The following is a 26,513-nucleotide window of genomic DNA, read 5'->3' on the forward strand; positions in this document are numbered from 1 at the left end:
GTCCCCCTCCAGTCGAATCCACACAGGTTCAATCAAAAGGACCACAAAACTGGAATTTTAAGGCAGACATTAATATTGCAAATTTTGAAACGTCTACCAAAAATATAAATTTTCTACTTGTAATGACAAACTTTGACATAATCTAAGATAAACACTGATCGACAGACGTTACACTTTCTAAACTAACTTGTCAGCTCTCCCTGGTGGACAAACTGTGTACTGTTGGTCATTTTAAAAGTTGGATCACCTCTGAATGCTTCACGTGCGGATTCAGACATCAGACGTTCACAGTATTGGTATGATATGAAAGTATAACTGTGAGGTTTACGGTAAACTACTGCTATCTGACAGACAGTACTGCTGCAGCATACAAAGCTACAGAGCTAAAGAAAAAGGGTTTTTATTTTGAGGCTCACAGAATTAACATTGCGCAGCTAATGGCACTTCAGGTAATAGTGACTATGTCTATAAGATGTTTCTGTGAACCAGACCCCAGATTTCAACACCATATTCAGAGATATTAACGTGGTTTTACTCTCGTGGTCTTGTTTCAGAGGGGAATTCATCTTTGTAGTTCCAGAGCCAGAAACCTGGCTGCTGTAGCTGCACAGGCAAAAGAACACATTTCCAAATGGTAAGCAGCTTTAAAACACCCACAAATATTAGGCAGAATAATTCAAGAAAATCATTCTGACTCTTTGCCTAGTTTTACTTTTCTAGAAGAGAAAACAAGTGATTTCTTTCTGCAGTATCTTTTATTTAAAAGAAGTTCCAGCAGTGTCAACTTTATAATTTATTATTTTCCAATAATTCTAAATAGGTTTACAAATATCATTTATCGAGGTACGTGTATATGAAACATTTGGTATTAAAGAAAAATAAGTAATACAATTAATAGAAAAAAAAGAACGCTCATCGCATGCTAGATTTGTCCTTAACTGTTGTTTGTAAGGTTTCCTGATAAAACTTTGTAATAAGGCAACCTTCTGGAAAAGGAGTGAGTGTATGAGATCAAAAGCTTAGAACTGAATTATAAAAGTGTGATTTATTTACCTTTTATTACCTTTAAACATATAAAGACCACCTTATTAGAACGATTATTTGCCCATAACAGTTTAACTACAGGCATCCGTAAAAAAAGCCCGTAGCACTAAATCCAAAATATAATTTGATATTCCTAATGATACCAGTGAGTCGACCTTTAGATGGACAGCTGCTGAGTGTCGGCACAGTTTTTGTCTCAAAGTCTTTCTGTTGTCAGTTACAGGTTAGAGACGGTGAGGAGTCGGTGTCGTCCTGGCAGTCTGTCTGCAGCGCTGCAGTCGCATCATGCTGTCTGCATGGTGAATGTCACAGATACTGTTGAGGCTCTTTAACTTCTGATTCTGAAGCTGCTGCGTTGTGTCACATTCTGTCAGATGATAATATTAGTGTGGTTTTTCTTCATTTGGCTTGTGCTGTGGCTCCGAGTGCTCCGTTCACACTGAAGTCAGCTCCTTCCTTGCTGCACCGTGAGCAAACCCGCCCGCTGGTGGTACTGATTCTCCTTAGCCTCGGTCATTGTTACCGACAGATCCACCGGCTTCTCGAAGAAGGTCACCAGCACCTGTTCGGTCAGCAGCGACGCCAGGATCTGAGCGTAGCTCACCGTCCACTCGCTCTCCGCCGTCGAGCTCCCTTCGCCTTCGGCGGTCGCCTGGGTGGCTTTTGCTGCTTTGAACTCCTCTTGGCTGGTGACCTCTGACCCCGAGCTATGGCCCTTGTGGCTGGCCTCGCCAATCTGCAGCACGAGGCTGGTTACCTTGGCAATGGCTTGGAAGAGGTCGTTCTCCTCCGGGTCGCTGTGGAACATGCTGTAGAGCGTTTTACAGAACTGGATGAACTCCCGCTGGAGAGGAAGAGACGAAGAGCATTTATATCAGTGTTTCATCAAATTATGTAATTCCATTTTTTTGTATATTATACAAACGTATACCCCAAAACAAGCCCTGGAACAGTTAACCAACACTGATCACATCATCGTTGGTATGCCTTCATTAGAGTTATTACTTCCCCCCGCTCCATGCAGGTCACCGCTGCACTGTGTTCACAACAGGAACAGTCTCGGACCTTTTTCTAGTTTTCAGTACCTGGTTCATGAGTGGCAGCGGCTTCTCCACATCTTTCTCCTTCTCTTTGGCCAAATCCTGCAACATCTGCTTCAGCTGCTCCTGGTAGTTTTTCACTTCACCTTCATCATCTGGAACAACAGTGGCACAGATCTACTTCAACCGGACCCCAAAAAACCCTCAAATTATTTTATACATTCATATCAACACTCGGTATATGTTGTGTTGAGCCAATCGATCATAGCTGATGAATCAAAGTGTGTTTGGACTGACCAGAGGGCAGATTTACATAGAGAGGTCTGTTTGTGGACACCAGAGGGCTCTTCATCAGAGAGGGGTCATCCTCACTTTCTGTCAGAGCTGCGGACGTAAACACACGGTGAAGTTAATCAACTGCTGCCTCGTCTGCAGCTTGAGACTTACTTTCATTGTGTTAACAGACTGAATAACCTGGAGGGATGTGAAGTCGGTACAGAAGCCTTATTTTCTCATTCAGATCTTCACAGTACAAAGTGTCTGAAACACATAAGGAGGGCACAGTTAGCTCTTATTTGCATTTTTTTTTAATTTAAAACAATGAAGAGTATTGGACGTTCGGTCCTCCCTCCTCCTACCCAGCCAGCTGGCAAACTCTCTGAAGGTGACCAGGTTGTCTCGGTCCTGGTCCAGCAGGGTGAAGGTGCGGTTGGCCACGGTGTCAGTGTGCTGGTTGGTGCCGCCGGGCCACGGCGCCAGCAGCCCGTACAGGCTTTTAAACTGCGGTCGGTCCAGCCGATACTGCCGCTCCACGAAGGAGCGACCCGAGTCCCCGTACTGCCACGCCGCCGCCTCGGCTGCTGCTGCAGAGCTGCTGTCACCCCAGTACAGACTGATGAAGTGCTCCGTCTGCGGGACGGAGGAGAAACATATTAAAAAATTATTAACAAGAAAGATTATTTACATTTCCTTTTACACATGAACTTGTCTGACAATGAAGACAGACAATAAAGAGGCATGAAGAGGTACCTTGAAAAGGTCATAGATATCAGCCAAGTTCTCTGGAGAGATGGAAACTTCTGGAGTCACCACTCTCAACTGCACAGACACACAGAGGAAGGTGACCGTCTAAAGTTATACATTGTTGTGAGCAGGGCATACAACACGATCCAAAACTGGTCAACTTAAACTTTAATCAGTTTTAAAGGTGTTTTATTTTCTCACAGCGTTTTCTTTGATGGTGTCTTCATGAGCCTGCAGCACTCGGATTCTGTGTCGACAGCGAAGCCTCTCGATCTGCCGCACCGTCAGGTCTCCGAATTTCTGACGGGAGAAACACAAATATCAGAGAATCACGAGAAATCGAAGGCAAATCGAAGGCAACATGACTAATGAAGAATGTATGGGGCTTAAAGGGTCAGTTCAGCCAAATTTACATGAATTAGCCAAGCTTGACCACCTCAATTAGTCATAAGTCATGTATTATTGCTTTTAGAGTAAAATATTTGCTATAAAATATTAAATCGACACATAAAATGTCCAGAAAACTATTAATTAAAGGCCCCAAACAGCATCATATTTGTGGGTGTCTCACCTCATAGGACTGGTTGATGAGGTTGGTGATATTTGTGTGTCCCGCAGCAGGACTATCAGCGTCGCTGAAGCTGTTCTCCTCTGTAGCAGGCGGGGAGGACGGAGCACGGGACGACTCCTCACTTCCAACCTGGTCTAGAAAACTGCAGAGCAGAGCAGAGGGTTCACAGTCTGTTCAAGTCACGTAGTTCAAACATGACATTTACAGTCACTTTCAAATATATAAGCAATCACATCTGCTCCTCTCTGATTGGCTGAGCCGCTTACATTCAATTGATAGTAGAGAGCTGATCTGTAAATATTACATGCCTTAAGAAAACGGAATATCACACTGGACGCAAAAGACCTTCTTAGAAAACTATTTTTTTTTTACATACGTGATACATTAACAAGGAAGTAATTCATTCATGTAAATCAACTGCATCCAGAAATGTTGTACAAAGATTTGTGTTACGTGTGCAAGAGTTTTAGTTAACTGTCTTTCAAGATGCTGTCCGACATTAACACAGCAGTCTACCTTGTGAGAATCATGAGTGCCTGTCCGTCGTCTGTGCTGGCACAGAGCTGTGCGGCGTTGGCCTCCAGCACGGCCAGACCCAGCTGGAAGATGGCTTTGATTCCGTGGAAGAAGAAGGAGTCGACCACGCAGATGGCGCTGCGGAAGGGCAGCACGCTGAGGAAGAGGGTGAGGAACCAGGAGAGGGAGACGGAGGACAGGGTGGAGAGGTCCGGGACGTGTTCGGCCAGCTCGGGCAGACGCTCCCTGATCAGCTCCTCGAACACCGACTGGTCCACCTGAGCTCCTGCAGGGTGGAGTTGTGGAGTCAAATGGGCATCGGGCGTGCAGAGGTGTGTTTGTGTCGTGTCTGTCAAGTGTCATACCAAAACATACTCTTTCTTCTTCCTAATTAAATATAGTTTTAAAAGTACTTTGATCACAACGAGGAACTGACTGATCAAAGAAATATTCAAACAAAATGAGTCATCTGACCAGACGTGATGTCAACTTTTGCTACTTTACTGTTTTGCTTTAGATAGTTTGCAGATGAGTGTATGCATTTTACTTTTTAGTTGCTTTTCATGGTTTTGACCACTAGATGGGAGCAAGATCTAAACATTCAGTCTGAGTGTTGTTCTGAATGGACCCTACACAATGATTGTCACATAACAGGATTATATATCTTTGCTGAGCAACTAGTGTCTGCTGTAAAATAGGTAACGCTGATGAGAATTCATCATTCTAATAATATCAATAAAACCGTAAAGGCACAGAGAGGTACTGACTGCTAAAATCAGACAAAACTGAAGTTCTGGTATTTGGCTCTAAACAACTAAGAAACTCTTTATCCAACCATATAGTTACTCTGGAATGCATTCCCTTGGTCTCCAGTGCTACTGTGAGGAACCTTGAAGTTGTTTTTTTTACCATGATATGTCCCTTAACTCATACATAAAGCAAGTCTCTAAGACTGCCTTCTTTCACCTGCGCAATATCGCCAAAATCAGGAACATCCTCTGTCAGAGTGATGCTGTAAAACTAGTCGTGCATTTGTTACTTCCAGGCTGGACTATTGCAATTCCTTTTTATCCAAATAACTCTAATAATCCCACAGCTGAGCCAAAATGCTGCAGCAGGAGTACTGAAAAGGTTTATCATGACAGATCATATTTCTCCCATATCAGCTTCTTTTCATCGGCTTCCAGTAAAATCAGGAATTTAACCCTCGTGTTGTCCTCTGGCCAAAATGACCCGCAGCTGTGTTCAACCAAGTTCTATTTTATTTTCATATTTTTGGGGGATCATTGGTGACAAGGAGGCTGCGAGGGTTTCTTTAAAGAATGATGACCAATGATCCCCAAAAAATATAAAAATATAGAAATAAAATAGAACTTGGTTGAACACAGCTGCGGGTCATTTTGACCCGAGGACAACACGAGGGTTCAAATCCTTTTTATTACTTACAAAGCCCCTTAATGACCAACATCTATCATATCTTAAAAACCTTATGGTACCATATTATCCTATCCCTTTCTTTAACATTGATGTAGTTGTTTATTTTTTCATTTGCTTGCTGTATGTTCTTTTGTAACTGCAATGTGTTTTGAGTTTGACTGTGTAGCCACACGATAATGCTTATATGCTTTGCTATAGAACTATAATGTCAGACAAAAATGACTAACAGTGATGCACATCCTTATTCAGGGAGCTACACAGACAGGTTATCAGCAGGATAAATTCAGCATTGTTTTTGTCTCTCTTGGGTCACAAATAAGGAAAGTGTTAACACTAATAAAAAAGATAAAAACAAAAACAACTCCACTTGTCTTTAAGTGCCCACATACAGATTCTCCAGAACACAATCACTACTATTTCAAAGATGAAAGACGCCCACAAACATCTGGACATCACAAGGAAGAGGAAATTGTTTCAAATGCACTTTACATGTCAAAAATAAAACAGCTTTACAGACACAGGAAATAAGCCCTTATTTTAGAGGCCAGAAATAAGAGTTGTTTGGTGACGATATGACAACAGCACAATCATGACCCATGTGCTTTAAAAACAGGAGAAGCTACTTTAAGTGGAGGATGAGGAAATGAAACTTAAAAAAAAGGTGTCACCACTCTTGATTTCTTGACTTCAGGCCTCTCACCTATGACCCTGCGGTTGAAGTAGTCGGGCAGCATCCTCTCACAAACAGCCACCAGCAGCCAAAAAGCTGCTTCTTCTTTGGCATAGAGCAGCAGCACCGACGCCAGGATGTTCATCGACTAGACAGGGAGACGTGAGGACAGTACGACATAAAATACACGCAAAGATCAGAGGATACAGCCAATAAACGTCATTCTCCTCTTTTAATCTTCAACTACCAGTGCAACTGCTAATGTTGCATTTCCACTAGTATCTATGTGCTCTCATACTGTTTAAACATTTTTACCTGACAGTATCCGATCTTTGGGTTGCGGTGAGCGTACGCAGTGAGGACACGCCTGAGTGCAGCGATGCCGGTGGGGTTTTGGAAAGCCGGATGGTCCGGCAGAGACCGGTGCAGGTCCCGCTCAATCTCTTCTGTGGCCAGGTTGCTGTGGCCCATTGACTTCTGAACCAGGCCGGTGTAGTAGCCCTGGTGGGACTCTAGCTCGGAGGACGCGTCTGCACACACCACAGGTAGGGATACTTACAAATTAGAAAGTGTTGCTAGCAGAGGATGGCTTACCTCCCACAAACACCCATCTCTTTTAGTTCATCCTGACATAGTTTTAAAAAAAAAAAAAAATTAAAAAAAAACAGAGAAGATGAATTATTTACAGTTGTTGATTATGTACCATTTTCAAGCTTCTTTAATTGATTGTCATATTGAACTCATATAAAGAGAAACACGTGGCTGCCTGGGTGGTAAGACAAATGAGTTAGATCATTATCAACAATTTGGAAGTGTTCCTGAGCCCATGTAATGATTTCTACGACAGATTGGTGTCTGTTTTTCATGCAGTGGATCCTCAGGGCCCAAAGATCACAGCCATCTGAAATTGGCCTGGAGACAATTCATTTGTATTTTATTGTGAAGCATAATTGATTCAAATAAGGGACAGATGATTGTGAATTGAAGAATCGCTGACTGATAAGTAAAATTAATATATTCAGGCGGTTGCACAACAGTAATGACACCGAAGTTTTTTTTTTCCCGCTCGGCTAAAAATGAAACAAAAGTACAATGCTCGAACCACCACAGACCCCGCCTTCTTTAAGTGACACTTATTGACCAAAGAAGTCCTGATGCTTGCACAAGTGATCATCAGGACATCATGTGGACATACAGGACTGCATCATGTGCAGTGTAATAAACATCACCTGCCCTGAGGGGAAGTACCTGATTTCACATAGCAAAATCCAGCCACTCCATGTTGAGTTTTTTCCCCAAGTAGGAAAGAGGTCATTCTCTATTTTAAAGTAACTAAAGTTTGTTAAATTAGATTAACATTACTGATCAAAAATATTTGTGTCCAACCCCCATCACCTCAAAAACAAAAGGGTGGAAAAGCAGAATAGTCTGTAAACATAACAAAGATACTGACTGATTATTTCTCCTTAATGGCAGACGGTGACCGTTTAACACAAGGAAGTGAGACTGAGCAGAGGAACAGACCAGAAACCAAAATAACATCCAGCAGATTGGTCTTTGACTGAAAAGGTGCCGTCGTAGGAGGCAGAGCAGATGGAGAGAAGAGGATGTGAAGCATGAGCTGTGCTCTATCACACACACACACACACACACACACACACACACACACACACACACACACACACACACACACACACACACACACACACACACACACACACACACACACACACACCGGTCTATCTGCTGACATTTAAGACCACACAGTGTCTATTTTGGCCTACAGTCACACCAAGTCGATCACCCACCACACAGCAGGGTCTCAGTCATAATTACAGAGGAGCTACTATATAAAGAGGTTTTGATTCCCCATTTTGTGCTCGTGACTTTTATATGAAATATTTTTAAAAAACTATAATATCAGCTCACATTGTTGCAGTGATACAGAATATTATCAGTTAGTGTGCCAACCCATAATCCTAAATCCAAGTGTCAACCATAAAGCCCTGTCTAAGTTAACCGTGTAAGTTTAGTCAATATCTCTTCTCTTACCCGAAAGTGTCATCCACAGCTCCCCTCGCAGTGAATCTGGTATCCCCATGGCAACCAGCCTTTGGATCTTCTCTGTGCGAAACATGTGGACGCCGCGGCCGAACTCGGAGAAGTGATCCTCCCACAGCTGCTCCTTCACCTGCTCCACGCTCTGACACCGACACGCAGGGTCACAGACAAACTGTGAAACACTTGATTCCAGCTCATGAACTACATCCAACTGGTGGATATTGTCTTTCTCTCATCCTTCTTTAAGAAACAAAATTCAAAACTATGGCAAGGCAACACTTGAGTTCGATAAAACCGTTTTCATTATTATGGATTAACCGCCTTTTAAAAGGTGACTGTGGCCTCTGAACTGATGCTCATTTAATTTGGTAATTCATTCAATTTTGAAAGAGAAAGCTGAACCATGAGAATCCACCCACCTTGTTGCTATTGGTTCCTGGTTTGTTTTGGTGGAAGGCCGTCATGAGAGCTTCACTGTTGACAGTGTTACGCAGGACCTGCTCCTCCATCTCCTCTTCATCAGAGTAACCAGTGTCATAGTAGAAAGTGTAGTAGGGTGTTGGGGAGCTCTGAGGAAAATATGACAAAAATGAGTTTCTTGATGAAAATGTTCTATAATTTAACATTAAAAGCTTGACTTTATTTACAGTTTTTCATAATCAGGCTCATATTTCCTGTTATATAAAAAACTGACATTTAAATTACATGTAAAATAAGCACAAATACTAGCAGAACTTAACTAAACATATACAGCTGTGATATGACCCCCTCTGAGACTGAGAGTCAAGAAATATCTTCATTAGCATCACATCCATGCAAAAATAGTCAGAGCTAAAAAGCACTTGCAGCTGTTCTGTCTATCATATAACAGAAGACTTACCAGCAACATATGTGGCGGTTTAAATTAGATGGAAATTTTAGATTTATCATTATTGGAGATCAGTAAAAAGTGTCTCCACTCTCACTGAAACTCACAAACTGGATGTGGTGATAATGAAATACCATCTGACTTTGCATCAGATGTTATTTGAAAGGTCATTTATTCAGTCTCATTTATGACCTATGTCCTTATATTGCTAATTTTTGCTCACAAACTTCTATGTTAATCATTTTGCTAGTTATTCACGCTGTAAACAGCTGGAGCTTTGTTCTTATTCGCCTCTTTAAACAAACAAAGTGTTCTTGTGCAGTAAATGTTAAAGATGTTATCTGGTCTGATCTACTCAAACTGCCATCGTGTAAATCTAAACTAAACCTCACCCCACATAAATGACAGGTTGCACGCCTAAAAAAGATGCATTTTTGCTTTTACTCAGAGCGTGCAGACAGACAGAAGATGTAGAGAAAGAGAGCAGAAGGAATGACATGCAGTAAAGATTCAGCCGGACGGGAATTAAACCGGACTCACTGCTGATGGTATGTTCCCTAACCACTTGGCCATTGAGACTAAGACCCCTCTGTGTCCAATCAGCGTACTCTACTAGAAAAATCAGTTCTGGGATTTCTCAGTGAAATTCACATTAAGCAGATGGAAATTTAAATTAATAAACTTACCACACTCCTCCTGCCATTTTTCTTGCTGCGGAACATGGACTGTTTCCACTGCAGAGCTCGGAGTCGGGAGTTCAGGCTCTCCACCAGCTCGTTTCTGTCCTGCAGCTCGATCAGCTGGAAGGCCTTTTTAGTGCGAAGGCTCACGATGACGGGGTTGGGCAGCGGGCTGGTGCTCTCTGCTTTTTCTATGGACAACACCTGATGAGAAACAAGACATCCAAACACACAGTCAGTTAATACCGGAAAAGTAGCTCTGTTTCTGCAGATGAAAATGGATTTAGAGGGAAAAAACCAAGCAAAAACTGGAGATAATAGAGACTCTACTGAACTCAAGTTACTAAAAAAAAAAAAAAAAAGGTGTTAAATCATAGTCGCACAATCAATAATCTTTGTTTACATCAAATTAATTTTTCCACTCAGTTCAGCAACATAAACAGTCTGAATAAGAAATAAACCTGCAACTTAACCTAACTTTTGCCATTATATTTAGGCAACAGTGGCAAAATCAGCTATATTAATATTTGTATATAATATTTTACGTAATACCTACATATTTACAAATTATACAAAAAATTTGAAATACAAACTTTAACAAAAAAACCCTGCTTGATCACAGTTGCTCAGTATACTGCTTTTATTAATGGCAGAGACAAATTATTATATTTTTAGAATAAAAGCTACATGACCAAAATCCCAACAATATTTTGTTTTGTGTTTCTACAAAATATTAAAAGCAGTTTCCAGCTCTACAGGAAATGTGCAGGACCGAAAGAGACAATAGAGGCTAAAGAGAATCCAGAGGAGCAGGAAATAACTCATTACTCACCGTAACAGATTAGGTGGGTGGAAGTGATTAGACTTTTCTACAGACAATGCATCAATAGAAAAGCAGAGGAAATAGAGGATGAGAGCACAGAGTTGGAGGGAAGAAAAGTATGTGATAATCCTCACGGTTCATCAGTGGACTAACCAGCTGGATGATGATCATACATAGTCACATGGGCCAAGAATAAAGCCAGAATTTACAATTCTTAGCAAAGAGCTAAAGAATTTCCCCCGAAATGATATATTTAATTGAGAGCTTTGTCTCATTATTTACACCCCACATTTCCTTACTGAAAATCCTAAACGCTGCTACGTATTGATTAACTCATGCAGGACAATGATGTATTTTTAATGCAGGAAGATGAGGTATTGTCTTCATTACCTTCTGCAATGTAATGTGTTTGCATGTCAACTTTATTAACCACATGAAAGCAGTCCATGGGTCACTCTTTAACCAGCACCTGGCAGAGTAAACACAGGAAAACTCCCCTAAAGATACCTTTCCATTACGGAAGACACTGACCTCAGAGGTCATGCATTATCTATCGTGTATTTTTAAGTTTTAACTTGGATAGATGTCAAAAAATGTCAGTATTGGCACATGTCCCACATTGTTCCACATAAACATACTCTTTGTCCCACATTTAGTCTGGTGGAGGCTGGTCGCCCGAGCAGATACCGTTATATCTGTCATAGGCCAATATCGTCCGATAAAACTGACTGGCCGATATATTAGTCTAGATTTTTAAAAAGTCACTGGTTTTATTGGTAGATGAGTTCTAAGTCAGACGAGAGACCAGGAAATATCCCTTTATATTCACTCACTGATAACTGTTTCACATGAACATGGACCAATGTGCTGATGGTTTTGTAATTTTCCGTTACTTCCTGTAGGCCTTTAAATTATAAATAAATAAAAATCATATTGCTGTATATACAGTACAGTACATTTGACCTGGATTACTGTTCAACATGTTAATTCATTATCATTTTATGATCCATTTAAAATGTACATACATGAGTGTCATTTTTTGTACCTGATGAAAACGACCTAAATGCACCAGTAGCTTTTCTGTTAGGTGGTCAGGGAGTACGTTTTATGTCCTATGGTTACAACTTTATAGAGATCATGTGTGTATTTACCAGATGGCCAACAGTTTGCCATAAACCTGGTCTATTCCTTCACTGACTACATTAACGTCCTAATATGTCTGACGGCAGGTGCACTGTACCTCTGAGAGGGGGACGAGGAGGATGCAGCTGCCTTCCTCTCGGCTGGAGAAGCACAGATAGCTGTCGGTGGTGTAGAGAGTCCCGGCTGTGTGGCAGCGGGTGTGCGGTGTCCACACCGAGCAGGACGCCACCTCGAAGAGTTTTTCACCGCGCGGGAGCCGAAACAGAGCCAGGACGTACTCCCTCAGGGCCTGTTCCTCCAGGATCCTGCAGAGAGGAGGATGGGAGGAGGAGTCAGGTGAAGACACTCAGAGGAGGCAGCTTAAAGAAGAGGTTTGGATGGAATTGATGGTCATTAGGAAACAAAACAAACAGACACAGACATATTCCCATCAGTGAAACTTCAGGCTCACTCAGACAATGTATAGAGCTGCATTGAAATGGATTCGTCTCATTCACTTTAGCTAAAAACTACTGAAAAGGAAAATAAAACACATCACTTCTGGCTGAGAAACCATTTTGTTTCTGTGATTCAGCACTTTACTTGTGCTCACAGGCAGGTTAGGCACTTACATTAGGGATTGTACTGTACATTTCTGATAAATAGATACAAGGCTCTGCTGTTTAAGGGGCACGACAAGAATGAACAAACTCAAACATGAACATTTAAAGTGTAGCAAAATCAACAATATTAAAATCTCAGCACTTGAGGATGTGGTTGGAGTCCTGGAAAGAGTGGTAACAGCAAAAACTATACAGAAAGTAATGGCGATGGGTCAGGCTTTAAGTGAGGCACTGATGAGGAAGTATGTATGAAGCAGCCGTTGCTATAAAAATGTTTGCAGAGCACCGCCTGAACTGAACAAGTGCTCAAGTTTTGGGAAAGGCTGAAGTGTGACATTCAATCTAGAGTCCAAGATTGTGGCAACAAATTCACAACAAATACAAGCAAAAAGGAGATGTAACATGGCCTTGTCTTCCAGCCACCACATGCAACTGGTCATTTTTATGTACAGAACAAGGGTTTCTAGTTCAGTCATCTAACACTTTAAAGCTTCTCCATCTGGCTCGTAGAGCCTCAAAAAAATGGACCTGAGAGCTGCAGTGTGTCCAGTGAACACAAGAAATCCAGCTTGAGATCATTCTGCTGTCCTAGAAATGCATGACTCAATTCTTTGCCAACTTTGAGAAGTGAGGTCTTTTTTGTAGTTACATATGGATTGTGCACATATGGTTGGCTATGAGGCAGAGTGGGGGGAGTGTGTGTGGTTTACCTCCGGGCTATGAGAGAGCAGCCAAAGTCTGCTTTGAACCCTGCGGGGATGAATTCAACTTTAAACATGGATATTTGTTTGTTTTTCCTCTTCACTGTGACCCAAATGTCCTAATTTCCTGCACAAAAGGAAGATCACTAAACACAAGATCCAACACATGACAGGAGGTAATTTTCTAGTTTCAGGGTAATTTCTCAAAGGGCACAACTAATTTGTGTTCAGCACAAACTTTGTTTACAGGAAGTTTCAGTCTACTAAGTACATTTTTTTCTCTTTTAGGTTGCGTTGATGCAAGTCAGCCAATAAGCAAGGAAAAGGAAAGAAGACGAGTTGTAACTGAAGACGAGAGAGTCTCAGCAGTAACTTTACTTTACTGCAGTTCAGGCAGTTTACTTTTAACTCAACTTCCTGTTTGGTTTTTTGAGGTCTTTACATAGACAGAAATAGATAACCGTGGGTAACATTGTGGCATCAGAGGAGGACACTGTGTGGCGTAGTGTTATTTGTGTAATGAAGGCAAGTCCGGTTTGTTTCAAAATCCTCTACAAAAAAAACATATGTACAGCGCCGTACAACACAGTAAATCAAAAATGTGTCTGTGTTCCAAAATGGCATGCTTACATACTTTCACTCACTATTTTGAGTGCATAAGTGCGTTCACAATGACAAGTATGGAAACATGCAGTGGACTACAATGCCCAGATGATGCACTCAAAACAGACCAAATATTTAGTTTGAAATAGTGAAAACTTTTCACCCTCCACGGTCGCCATCTTTGCTACGGAGAAGAAAAAAAGGGACCACCAACATAAAGAATTATTAAATTAAGGCGTCTGAGGAAGCTGCAGCTGAACACCTCACAAACGTGCTTCTGCTGTTGGATTGTGTGTGTTAAACAGAGGGCACAAAAACACATTCATTTCTGCGTAAAAATAATTAAAACCAGCAGATATATGGGCAGGTGATGCATTCAAATGTTATTTTCCGGTAAGTGCAGTACAGCAGTGTGTGATTTGAGACTATCGTGTTGAAATTCAAGTGCTACACAAGTAAGAGTCCGAACATGTAAGAGTATTATAAGTGAGTGTCCTCAGGGGAAGTATGTGATTTGAAACACAATCTCAAGCTGCCAGTATGCTTTCTCCAAACTGCTTATCAAAGCTTTGGACCGTTCCAACTTGAGGGGGCGCTGCGTCAGACACACACTTTCTACTGTGATGGATACTATTGAAGTCAAGAAAGGAGCCAGGGCTTGAACACCTCTCTTTTTTCACTCTTTACATTCCTGCATCATCAAATTAGACAAGTATTTGTGAAGTAACTTGAAATGTGAACTGAAACCAGCTGAAACAAACAGGAGAGGTTACACCAAGGTGACGCAGTCAGCTCATTCTGGTAACAGACACTAGCACTGACCTCTTGGTGATGCGTGCGGGCTGCTGCAGCACTCGGTCCAGCTCCAGGCCTTCGCTGTCCAGCAGCCGCCTCAGGGCAATGTCAGCCAGCTGACCTATGACCCCGAAGGCCTCGTCCAGGTTCAGGAACATGGAGAACTCCCTCTGCCGCTGTCGTGTGTTGACCCGGATTTCCTCCGTCATGAGACCGGTGGAGACCCGCTCCAAACGCGTTACCTCCGCCCAGGGAATCACAAACTTGACTGGTGAACAAAGAGGAGAGTAAAATATTTGAGTTTTTTTGAGACAGACTGTATGTCTCAGAGACTACTTGACCTGTGAACTACTTTGCGGTTGTTTCCTCGCAGATTTGAAGCAATTCTTTCAAAAACAACATGTGATCAAACAGTTCCAGGACTGTCCTTGATGAGCAAAAGGAAGCAATAACCTTCGTGAGTACATATTTTAAGTTACATCACTTGATCAACATCCGCACCTGAGCTACCCATGTTTTTGTGACCAGTGGCATGTGCACATTTGCAATTTCACCATGAACTTGAGTAGAGAGCGCACACCAAACTCTGGAAATCGGCAACAGAGACCCTTACAATGTTTCAGAAAGTCTGTAGCAATAAAGCAGTGAGCCAGGCGAGGTAATGTTGCTTGGCTATGAGTAAATGTTACTAAACATGAGTAGCTCTTGGACACTTTTATCGAAGTAGCTCTCAGAGGAAAAACGGTTGGAGAAGCCTGCTCTATACTGAGTTCTACTGTGACGTTCTGTGGTGAATGATGGAAAACATTTGGACGCACGAACTGAACTGTGGTGCACTGGGGTTTTCCAACATGAAAATTTCTGACCTACAATAACACAATCGTTGCTCCCTCCACACCCACTAACTGGATTTGGCACCCTGTGAATTCTTTCTGTTCCTAAAAAAATTGACTCAAAATTTAACATGCACTCTCTCCTCAAGTCCATAATGAAATCAGAAATGTGCACATACCAGTGTGTACCTCAGGTCCCGATGTAAACTATGTTGATGTACCTGATGTTGTACTATCAAAACATTTTATAATGAGTATCTGCTACTCAAAACAGAGATTTTCAGGGGAGTAGAATTATTTTTGATTTGAAACACAAGTAAAACACAAGCATGGGTTTGTAAATTTAGATTGAAATATATATTTAGAGTATACACTCAAATAAACTGTGGTGGATCACTAAGTAACCGAGTTGGCATTCGATCTTTGGCTTTGAAAATCAGAGCCCTCACTTTGGTGTACAGACCTTCCTTCCCCAGCAGGAAGGAGTAGAAGGCCATGTGGTTGATGCTGAGGTAGAGGAAGCCCTGCCGAGGCACCCGGCCCTTCCAGCAGCAGCAGGAGTAGTAGGTCACCAGCTTCTCCGATGGAGGGAGGCCAAAGTGCAGCTCGAACTTCAGCAGCACCTCCCTGAACTTCTCCGGATCCTCCTCCTGGGCGGCCTGACGACCCCGGACCTCTTCTGCAATAAGACCCTACAAAGCCAAGAATTTCAGTGTTCATCGACATCACAATGACTACAGTGAGGCCGATGCTTTACTTTGAACCCACATATGCCTCAAACCCTTTTTGTATCTACAAGAAAATCTTTGTCAAAATCTAAAACTCTCCTCTGAGTATTCATGCCAGCACGTTTCAGACCTTGACTTTTCCTTTGACAAAGCTGGCAACATCCTGCTTGTTCTCAAACACAGACAGAGAGTGAAGCAGGTTGTGGACCAGCCAATCCCAGTGCTTGTTCACCTCCTCAATGGCAGCCCCTGGTGAGCACAAAGACAGGACAGGGAGGGAATTTACCAGCTGGGACCCATTTAATGAGTCAGCTGAGGGTACAGTACACATGGAAAACTTCCCGGGCGAATCAGGACGATAAAAGAAGTACGCAGACAAAAACAACTACATATTTGAGATGAACTGATAAAAGAAACCCCAAAAAAGAGGCAGCAGGGAGGTGGAGACATGAGGGCTCCTCTCACCACTGGCGATGACCCAGCTGATCTGGGAGCCGGGAACCTGGAGGAGGATGCGGAAAGGTGTGACCCTGGCATTGGAGTCCAGCATCGTGTCCAGCGCCCCCACCAGGAGACCTGCGGAGACGACAAAACACAGAATCAGTGTCAATCAGTTGAAATTATGCCAACATATCCCAGAGACAGAGCTCAGGAAGCAGCCATATTTCTATTGGTTTTATCCAGTCAGAGCATGGTAAATTGTCCATTATTTTATGTCTGAATGCTCTTAAGAAATCATTACAACTCACTCTGGGTATATTGGACTGAAAATGGGCCAACAATGGGCAGAGAGGTATCTTTATTTTTTGACAACACAATAAACTGCCTCTTGTCTTTCCCCTCCTGCCATCGATGAAACCAAACGCGTATCTCTATTCATCCCAATTAAACATTTAGATGTTTTTTTACAAGATAAAAAATACCCTAATGCTTTAGAGTGGCTTTCATGTAACTCTACACCTTTGCTTTCATTCTGTGCATGCATGCGGATCTATGAGTATGCAAATAGTTCCTGCCTTTATCTTCATCCAGCGTTCTGCTTGAGCAGCTCCAGCTTGAGCTGAAAACCCTGAGTGTCTGAATCCATTTTTTTTTTTACATATTTACTGGTTATTTCACTCATGACATGTCTTGTAGGATATAAAAAGCACCACTTGGACATTTTAACATGGTTAAAAACCTGATTTTACAGCAGTGAAAGAACAATTTAATACACAGTTACAAACTGACACATACAGTGGGTACGGAAAGTATTCAGACCCCTTTACATTTTTCACTCTTTGTTTCATTGCAGCCATTTGCTAAAATCAAAAAAGTTCATTTTATGTCTCATTAATGTACACTCAGCACCCCATCTTGACAGAAAACAACAGACATGTAGAAATTTGTGCAAATTTATTAAAAAAGAAAAACTGAAATATCACATGGTCATAAGTATTCAGACCCTTTGCTCAGTATTGAGTAGAAGCACCCTTTTGAGCTAGTACAGCCATGAGTCTTCTTGGGAATGATGCAACAAGCTTTTCACACCTGGATTTGGGGATCCTCTGCCATTCTTCCTTGCAGATCCTCTCCAGTTCTGTCAGGTTGGATGGTGAACGTTGGTGGACAGCCATTTTCAGGTCTCTCCAGAGATGCTCAATTGGGTTTAGGTCAGGGCTCTGGCTGGGCCAGTCAAGAATGGTCACAGAGTTGTTCCGAAGCCACTCCTTTGTTATTTTAGCTGTGTGCTTAGGGTCATTGTCTTGTTGGAAGGTGAAACTTCGGCCCAGTCTGAGGTCCAGAGCACTCTGGAAGAGGTTTTCTTCCAGGATATCTCTGTACTTGGCCGCATTCATCTTTCCTTCAATTGCAACCGGTCGTCCTGTCCCTGCAGCTGAAAAACACCCCCATAGCATGATGCTGCCACCACCATGTTTCACTGTTGGGATTGTATTGGGCAGGTGATGAGCAGTGCCTGGTTTTCTCCACACATACCACTTAGAATTAACACCAAAAAGTTCAATCTTGGTCTCATCAGACCAGAGAATCTTATTTCTCATAGTCTGGGAGTCCTTCATGTGTTTTTTGGCAAACTCTATGCGGGCTTTCATATGTCTTGCACTGAGGAGAGGCTTCCGTCGGGCCACTCTGCCATAAAGCCCCGACTGGTGGAGGGCTGCAGTGATCGTTGACTTTGTGGAACTTTCTCCCATCTCCCTACTGCATCTCTGGAGCTCAGCCACAGTGATCTTTGGGTTCTTCTTTACCTCTCTCACCAAGGCTCTTCTCCCACGATTGCTCCATTTGGCTGGACGGCCAGGTCTAGGAAGAGTTCTGGTCGTCCCAAACTTCTTCCATTTAAGGATTATGGAGGCCACTGTGCTCTTAGGAACCTTGAGTGCTGCAGAAATTATTTTGTAACCTTGGCCAGATCTGTGCCTTGCCACAATTCTGTCTCTGAGCTCCTTGGACAGTTCCTTCGACCTCATGATTCTCATTTGCTCTGACATGCACTGTGAGCTGTAAGGTCTTATATAGACAGGTGTGTGCCTTTCCTAATCAAGTCCAATCAGTTTAATTAAACACAGCTGGACTCCAATGAAGGAGTAGAACCATCTCAAGGAGGATCAGAAGAAATGGACAGCATGTGAGTTAAATATGAGTGTCACAGCAAAGGGTCTGAATACTTATGACCATGTGATATTTCAGTTTTTCTTTTTTTAATAAATTTGCACAAATTTCTACATTTCTGTTTTTTTCTGTCAAGATGGGGTGCTGAGTGTACATTAATGAGAAATAAAATGAACTTTTTTGATTTTAGCAAATGGCTGCAATGAAACAAAGAGTGAAAAATGTAAAGGGGTCTGAATACTTTCCGTACCCACTGTATATGCTGCCTGCATGTTGTGCAACACAGCTGAAGCAGATTTAAATATTAATCTTATGATTCCATAATATCACTCAGTAAAACAGTAGTAGTCATTCAACATCCCTTCCTGAGGTAAACTAATTCAACTGCAACTATAGTATATATACAATTAAAAAGATGTTATCATTAAATATGCCTTAGATAAAGATGAGACCATAGTTATCTGAGATGTTGGCCATACGCAAAGTGTTGCAACATTTACAAGCAATAGAAACTTGCTGGGAAAACATGTAGATTGGCCTCACGCAAAGACATAAACGTATAAATACAGAGCAGCAAAAACAGGTTCTCCAGGCAGGGAGCCAACACTGCAGGGAGGACAGATCCAACCTTATTATAGTTTAGATTAGTCTCATTTAAAAGCAGAAGGACCTCAGTATGTAATCAGGCAGGTAATGACTCCTGTCTCTTCAGTGGACAAAATAAAACAGTCAATCAGTTATGTTTTAATGCTGAAATCCAGCATGAGTCTCTACAGCTACAGATGTTCACAAGACTAAAATTGTCCCCCGAAACACCGATCCTGTTAAATGACTTCATGCATTTGAACCATCAGGCAAACAAAAAACCAGACAAAGAACACACAAATCCACAAACTGTTGACGGCCTGAGGCTCTGGGTCTCAAAATGGCTCCTGTCATCAGGATTTCATCTTCCTGAACCATCACTAATCTGCATCATGCTTCTCCTATAACTCCTCTCGTGGTGATGCTTTGATTTGACATTTTCCTCTTTGAAAGAACAGATCCATTTGTCCACATTAAGGACTGTAAAGTCAAAAAACCGTTGACTCTCTCAGCTGATTTTAAATGTTCATCCTTATGACATGACTATCACAAACATTTGATGGTTTAACCACCATCCAAACTTCCACCATCATTTTTACTCACTGCTTGTCTTTGAGTTTAACCGGTGTAAAGACTTGGAGCACTGTACACAGTATGACCACACCACTGAGGGGAAAAAATCACTGTAAAATAAGAATAATAAGTATCTAATTTACAGTCCCAAATTATTTAAAGGAACTCCAGAGGTCTCAAATAGGGGTAACCACTGACGCTTTCTTTATATGGTAATGATAATTTAATCAAAGTGAACACCCACACAAATGTCTTTTCCTGGTTTTAAAGGCTGATGTCATTTTCTGAACTAACTAGTCTGTAGTAGCTGTTCTATTATTTGCCTTTACCCACTTAGTCATTATATCGACATTACTGATAATTATTTAATAAAAACTCATTATATAAACATTTTCAGAAAATACCAATAGTGATTATTTCTACAGTATAACTGCATGTCAAATATTGTGATATTTGATTTTGTCCATATTCCCCTGCCCTGGTGAAACATCAACAATTAAACACAGATTGAATGAGGCTGTGAGAGGGAGGCTGTGGCTCAGACGGTAGAGTGGGTTGCACACTAATCGGAAGGTTGGTGGTTCAATCCCCAGCTCCTCCTGTTCACATGCCCAAATGTCCCTGAGCAAGACCCTGAACCCTAAATTGCTCCTGATGATGTACCATTGGTGTGTTGTAAGTCGCATCAGCTAAATGTAATGTAATTAACAAACAACCTCTATACAACAAATGATTTTCAACTTCTTCTCTAACTTGTTTAAAAATGTTCATAAATATTATTCTAGATAAACTATAAATTACATGGCTCACTATATCAGCATTCAAACCTTGGATACAGTGAATTATGAGTAGCTCTAATCATGAAAAGGTGTGTATGGTTCTGTAATATAGCCATGACACATCTCCTGTGGAGGGCTGCTATTGGCTGGTTCAGAGCTTGAAGGCAGGTCGACATACTGTTACGGTGGTCCAATTAAGAATCAGTTTGTTCCTTTTTTAACCTCTACAAAGATCTTCAGGTCAACATTTTACTAAGGATTTTTTTCAAATCAAAGGTTAGGACTGTACTTGAATGCAGTTTCTTACCAGTTAGGTAACAGCCCAGAAAAGAAATAGTGACTTATTAACAATACCAGTGAATTTGAAGTCTGTCACTCAGCTTTACTTTAATCTAGTAAACAATTTTGCCCAGCCCAGCCTGCCACACCACAGTACAACCCTGCATCTCGAAGTTATGACTGAACATGAGGGCAGTCAGATCTTTATCCTTCTCCTGGTACACATACTCAAAAACAGTAAACACATGCACAGAAGAGGAATCCGTGTCACCCCACTCTCACACTGGAGGCCGAGTATATGATTTAACTGCTTCAGGCTCGTCAGCCTATAAAAGCGGCTGTGAAACTGCCTCACTGCCAAAAAAACAAAACAACTGACCCTGCAAGTATTTTTTCCAAACTTACAGATTTTTTGTTTTTGTTTATACCATCATAATAATCAGTTTCAGGGTCATGTATCAGCATAAAATACCATCTATCACCAACCCAGTTCTATCAGGCCTGTTAAAGCCCATATTGGTGGAGCAAGTGTGAAGATCAGCAGACAACTCGACTCTCGGCCAAATGTGAACCCACATCGAAGTGGAGCTGCCTGGAGCTGCTAACCAGGCAGCTTGGCAACGCAGAAAACCATCCGTCTGTCACCCCCAACCTCCAGAAAGGGTTTTATACTGATAAACCTTCCAGAAAAAGTGAAGTGAGTCAAAATGAATCAGCACCTTTGGTCACACACTGGAGGTTCAGAGAGAAGCAAAACGTCTGTTTGCTCTTGAATGCATCACGATTAATTGTCTTTATGTCTTTGATTTGTGGTGCTGTATGTCAGAGTGTTAAATAAATCCAAATGCAGAAACATTTAAAGACAAGATACTTTGGTTTTATAGAGAAAAGTGTAAAAACAAACAGTGGTGTGAAGAGACTGATCGGCTGCAGATGTTTAGTTGCCCAGCCCTTCTCAGAAATCCTGCAGAAAGTATGTCATCACGGGTGTGATAGGAGCGAGAGAGTGTGTTTCCACAGCTCTGAGACCACACTGACTTCCAGTTTTTCCTTTCTTCTTCATAGCTGGAAACGAAAAAGAAGTCAAACCTGCCCTGTGCCGTTTTCTGCGTTTGTGTGGCAGGAATACTAAAGTGATCATTAGTTAATGTTATATGACATGACAGCAGGACTTGACCTTTCACCTCCTCTTGCTATGGAAACAGCAGAAACAAACACAAAGTAAAACCCACGTCACAGGAAGTTCCTACTATTCTCTTTTATGACAAGAACTCTGGCCGGGTTTGTCCACAGGGAAGAAGGAAGAGTTGCAAGGAGACGCGGTACGGACTCTTTGGCTTGTTTATTGTAATAAAACGTCACTCATCCCTGAGAATTACTGAGCGGTGTGGCAGTAAAAAGCCCGTCGAACAGATCCAAAACCACTGAGAGGAAGACAAATAGAGGAAACAGAAAACATGCCACATTGTGAATCCCAGCAGTGAGAAGCAGTCAGACAGGCAACAGCTGCAGCAAACACACAGTCAGAAATATGTGATAATAACCACTAAAATACAGGAACAGAAGCTGGTGAAACGTTGAAGTCTGAACACAGCGTTTTCACAACCTTCAACACAACGAGAATCCCTCAACACGAGGATGCCTGTTATTCTCCGACAGGAAGTTACAGTGAGAGCTCAGTCCTCCAGACGTGGACAAAGCGCGGATTCAAACTGACTTCTGTTTGGGGATTTTTCAAAGTACGACGAGAGACAGGCCAAAGTGTGTCTGAACAGTGACCTCGTGGTATTTATGGTGTCTCTGTCTCCTGAGCAAGCACAACAATACTCTTCTTGATATTCGTAGTTTTTTATGCCTGTTTTTATTACTGTACAGTTTTTATTGCATGTTTTATTCCAGGATTGCTGCAGCTCATGTTGGATTCCAACTGACATATTAGCCCATTAGGATCTTATTACTTATTTTACATTTAGGGTCAAAAATCTGTTTACAAGGGAGACCTCACCAAGGTAGCGGCTGTACAAACATACAAATATTAAAATGCAGCATAGTGTATACAACACAATATGCAAAATCCACAATGAAACAGTGCAGAAAAAAATGCTTAGGTAGGCTACAGGTGATTTAAAAATGGTCTATTTGTGTTTTTTCTTTCTATTTAAAGTTCAAATTATTACACTTCCTCATTGTTTCAGCGCACTTGTGCCATTTTTGGACAATAACGTTTAAAGATTAAACCGAAAAATATCCTGCGTCCAATACTTTTTGTCAAGTGTTTGTTAGTCACGTTTCACCCTGTATATCAATATTGTATATTTATTTTACTCACTAAATATCGGCCCCCAAAAATCCAGTTTCAGTCGAGCTGTGGTTTACATTATCTTTAATAGAGAACAGAACTACTGTCTATTTTTATATTCTTTATGAATTAATTTTGAATTAGTTAATTAGCAGTTAAACACCATGAACAATAGTAAGAATGACTTCTATAACTTTAATCTACATATCAAATATTGAGTATTAAGTGACTTGTTTTGTATGACAGAGGCCAAAAAAAATCCCACAGAGATATTGAGTTTACAAAGATCTAAAACACAAGACAGAGCAACAACCAGAGATGAATCTTGCAAAATTACTGAAATAATTATTAATTTTACCTGCTACAAATACATCTTCTGTCACTTAGACAAAAGAGGAGCCAGAGTAATAAATTAGGACAAGTTTGGCTGTGAGGTTCTTCTGTTTTCTTTGAGTTTCGGCTCCCCTGAAGTGTTCAGTCCACTTCAGACTGCCTCTCCGTGCCCCAGTGAGATGTGTCAGAGATCCAACCTGCCCTCCTAATCTGGTTTTTGAGACCTGCTGTGACACATTTGTCTTTGTAGGAAGGTAGAACATGTAGCGATGACTCAAAGGATCGTTGAAGACTTTATGGAAATCAGTCTGCTCACAAAGTTAAATTCCAAAATTAAGATCTGGACCCTAAAAAAACGGTTTCAGGCCAAATTAAGTGTTGAGTTAACCTGGTTTTAGGGTTAGCTTCAGGGCATCAATTGCCATAGTAACACAGACAGTGCAGTTCAGGTATGTGGTAAAGGGGTTTTCCTGTGAACCCCGTGACCACAATAATCCGGGTTTTCCCTGAATTTTGATTGAACTGTTCTAGTTATCTGTGTAATCCGGTGTAATCTGGGATAGTCCCCCACCCCCCATTCAGGATACACACTTGTTTGTTTACCTGTGCTCCTGCCTGCTGTCTTTTTTTTTCTTGTATTGTTCCTGTTTTTGTTTGTTTTCCTGACAACTGGTTGTCACTGTTAACCTGACGCTGCTTTTGGCCTCTCCATAGTTTATTTTATTATATTTTTGGTGTGTGTTGTGGTTGTTTTTGTTTACCTGTGATCCTGCTCGTTGGCTCCCCATGGCCTCTCCTCCTCTGCAGGAGGAAGAAGTCGTTGCTCCTCTCGGTCACCCAGAGCTTCAGAGCGTTTTTCAGCAGAACTTCCTCCGGTTTCAGCCACATTTCTTCCAGCAGGAAGGGAGCGGAGGAAGCGCTCCGCCGTCTCGGTGTCTGCAGCGGCGGTGAGGAAACTTTTGTCTGCCCGTCCTGCGGCTCGGCAGCGGCCCGATCGATCCTACAGCGGCGGGTTTTCCGCGTTCTCCATGATCTTCCTGCGCTCCCGAGACAGCTGCAGGCTTCAGACTTGCTCGCTTCACGTCTACTCCCTCACGCCCGATTTACAGCAGCTGTACACACCAGACGAAGATCGTCTGTGCAGGAGAATGTCTCACTCTGCAGCTGAATCCCGAAGTTTGTCAGAGTGAAGGTGTCTTTATGAATAAAATGCAATATTAGGCCTATCTGAGTATTGTACAGTCTATTTTATAGCCTAGTATACACCTAATAAGAAATTAAAAGGATGTTGCAAATGTAGCTCTTAGTATGTTTTTGTTGATAGAAGGGCTATGATGATAGCAGTAGGCTATAAACATTATATCAAATCTTGTTCCAGACTATTGACCATCTTCTCTTTGATAATTGTTAGTGTGTAAATATAATTGTTATTTAAAAAAAAAAAAAAAAACCTTCTGTTGGATGGCAATGAAATGCTAAACTAAACTGTAATAAGGTTGTTTTTTTCTGTTTGAGTTTGAGGAACAAGTAAGCACCGTCTGCGCAACTTCTGCTTCTACTTTCACTAACTTCAAAAGAGTAGAATTTTTTAAATCACAAACTGAAAGTAAACTCAATAAAAAACAATTAAAAAAAAAAGGATAAGCAGAAGTTCCCAAAGAATGCTGTATTAGAAGATTTACAATGACTGCAGCACGTGATGCGCTAAATAATTTTAATCTCAAAATTATTAGAATGCCAGATTTACAGTTTTCTAATCTCATGTAAAAAGTAGGCTATACGGGTAGTAAAATAAATCCAAACATGCAACTGCTCGAACAAAAGTTTTAGTTTATCTTCTTTTTATTGTTACTTAAATTTGTGATTTTCATTACAGCTCCTCTGTGTTGTTTTGATCAAATAAGATAATGAAAGGTTTTTGTTGCAATAATTTGGATAGCTTTTGTTCATGCCAAGAGCGCTTCTCTAAAACTTTCAGTGTAAGCATCTACAAGTCCTTCTTATTTCATTTTCAACCAAAGTTTTGTTCATCTATTTGCCCAAAAATTGGACCACAACGTCATTCTGAAAACAAAATAGTTTTGAAGCCAAGCGACTAAAGCAGAACAAATCAACCTCTACACTAGGAAGCAGGACAAACAGAAATTTGCAAAGTCTGTTTTTTTTCTTTCAAATCTTTGTGAAAACATGGTATGTGTGTGGTTCTTGAAAAACAGGGACAGAGTGAGAGATCTTCATTTTGTTTTCTTCTGTTCCATATTTCACCAACTTTCGCTTCAGCCAGTTCCGGTAAAGATCACTGGCGGTTCTGTCATTGGTTGTTCAACTATGTCCAGGTGCTCTGTACGATCATTATCACACAAACACAAATGGCACGTTGTATGGTCTACTTTATATAGCTATATTAACCTTTCTACATAACTGACAGTATAAGTAAATCTCTTACTAAATAAAAACTTTAAAACAGTTCTTGTACGTAATGAGTCTTAATTATAAACTCTCCAAGAATATTTATAATGTCACTGATGATGTCACAATTCCTTATATATTATAGGATTCTATGATGTCACATTTGTGTTTGTGTTACAGGGATTTGACATTATGTAATGTTGCTGTTGTGGCTTTTTTAAATATCTTGTGTCATGAGATTGCTAAAAAAATTTTTTAAAAAAAATCCCAATGTGTAAATATTTAGTGACATCCTCAATTGTCATCCATACAAAATTGGATCAGTATTGCAGTATCAATATTGATCTATTTGGTCAAAACTACTTTGACATTTGATCTTGTCCATGTGAAAAATGGCTCCCACCACATGTGATAATGTAACATAAACCATGGGTGAATGGTGGAGATGGGAAAGATTCCCATGTACCTACTGACATGCTAACCAGAATCTGAAAAATATGATAAC

General features: G+C 41.2%; 1 protein-coding gene across 2 annotated transcripts; it reads right to left on the bottom strand.

Annotated features, from left to right (window-relative positions):
* Positions 1-694: 694 nt before the first annotated feature.
* Positions 695-24,687, bottom strand: LOC138635277 (TBC1 domain family member 8). Of its 2 annotated transcripts, XM_069722676.1 has the most exons (20): positions 24,361-24,687; positions 16,604-16,714; positions 16,269-16,387; positions 15,874-16,102; positions 14,605-14,845; positions 11,974-12,181; positions 9,917-10,114; positions 8,782-8,931; positions 8,354-8,504; positions 6,617-6,831; positions 6,332-6,449; positions 4,195-4,480; positions 3,679-3,820; positions 3,309-3,407; positions 3,114-3,182; positions 2,723-2,993; positions 2,559-2,624; positions 2,382-2,468; positions 2,130-2,239; positions 695-1,888 (listed from the first exon to the last, which is right to left on the bottom strand). In XM_069722676.1, the coding sequence occupies exons 1-20, from the start codon at positions 24,485-24,487 to the stop codon at positions 1,490-1,492; spliced, it is 3,396 nt and encodes a 1,131-aa protein (XP_069578777.1). In that variant the 5' UTR covers positions 24,488-24,687; the 3' UTR covers positions 695-1,489. The 2 variants fall into 2 exon arrangements, with proteins under 2 accessions (XP_069578777.1, XP_069578778.1); XM_069722677.1 differs by lacking the exons at positions 16,269-16,387; positions 16,604-16,714; positions 24,361-24,687 and having other exon boundaries at positions 696-1,888; positions 15,860-16,226.
* Positions 24,688-26,513: the final 1,826 nt, after the last annotated feature.

Source organism: Brachyistius frenatus, unplaced genomic scaffold (assembly GCF_029030835.1).
Source record: "Brachyistius frenatus isolate BFR_SWC_R1_liver_20210118 unplaced genomic scaffold, ASM2903083v1 Contig_300, whole genome shotgun sequence".
Taxonomy (NCBI): Eukaryota; Metazoa; Chordata; class Actinopteri; family Embiotocidae; genus Brachyistius; species Brachyistius frenatus.

Coding starts and splice junctions, on each gene's coding strand:
- LOC138635277 (XM_069722676.1), bottom strand. CDS start 24,487: ATGTGGCTGAAACCGGAGGAAGTTCTGCTGAAAAACGCTCTGAAGCTC. Junction 8,932..9,916: donor AAAATGGCAGGAGGAGTGTG/GTAAGTTTATTA, acceptor TATTTTCCTCAG/AGCTCCCCAACACCCTACTA. Junction 3,183..3,308: donor ACACCATCAAAGAAAACGCT/GTGAGAAAATAA, acceptor GTGTCTGTGCAG/TTGAGAGTGGTGACTCCAGA.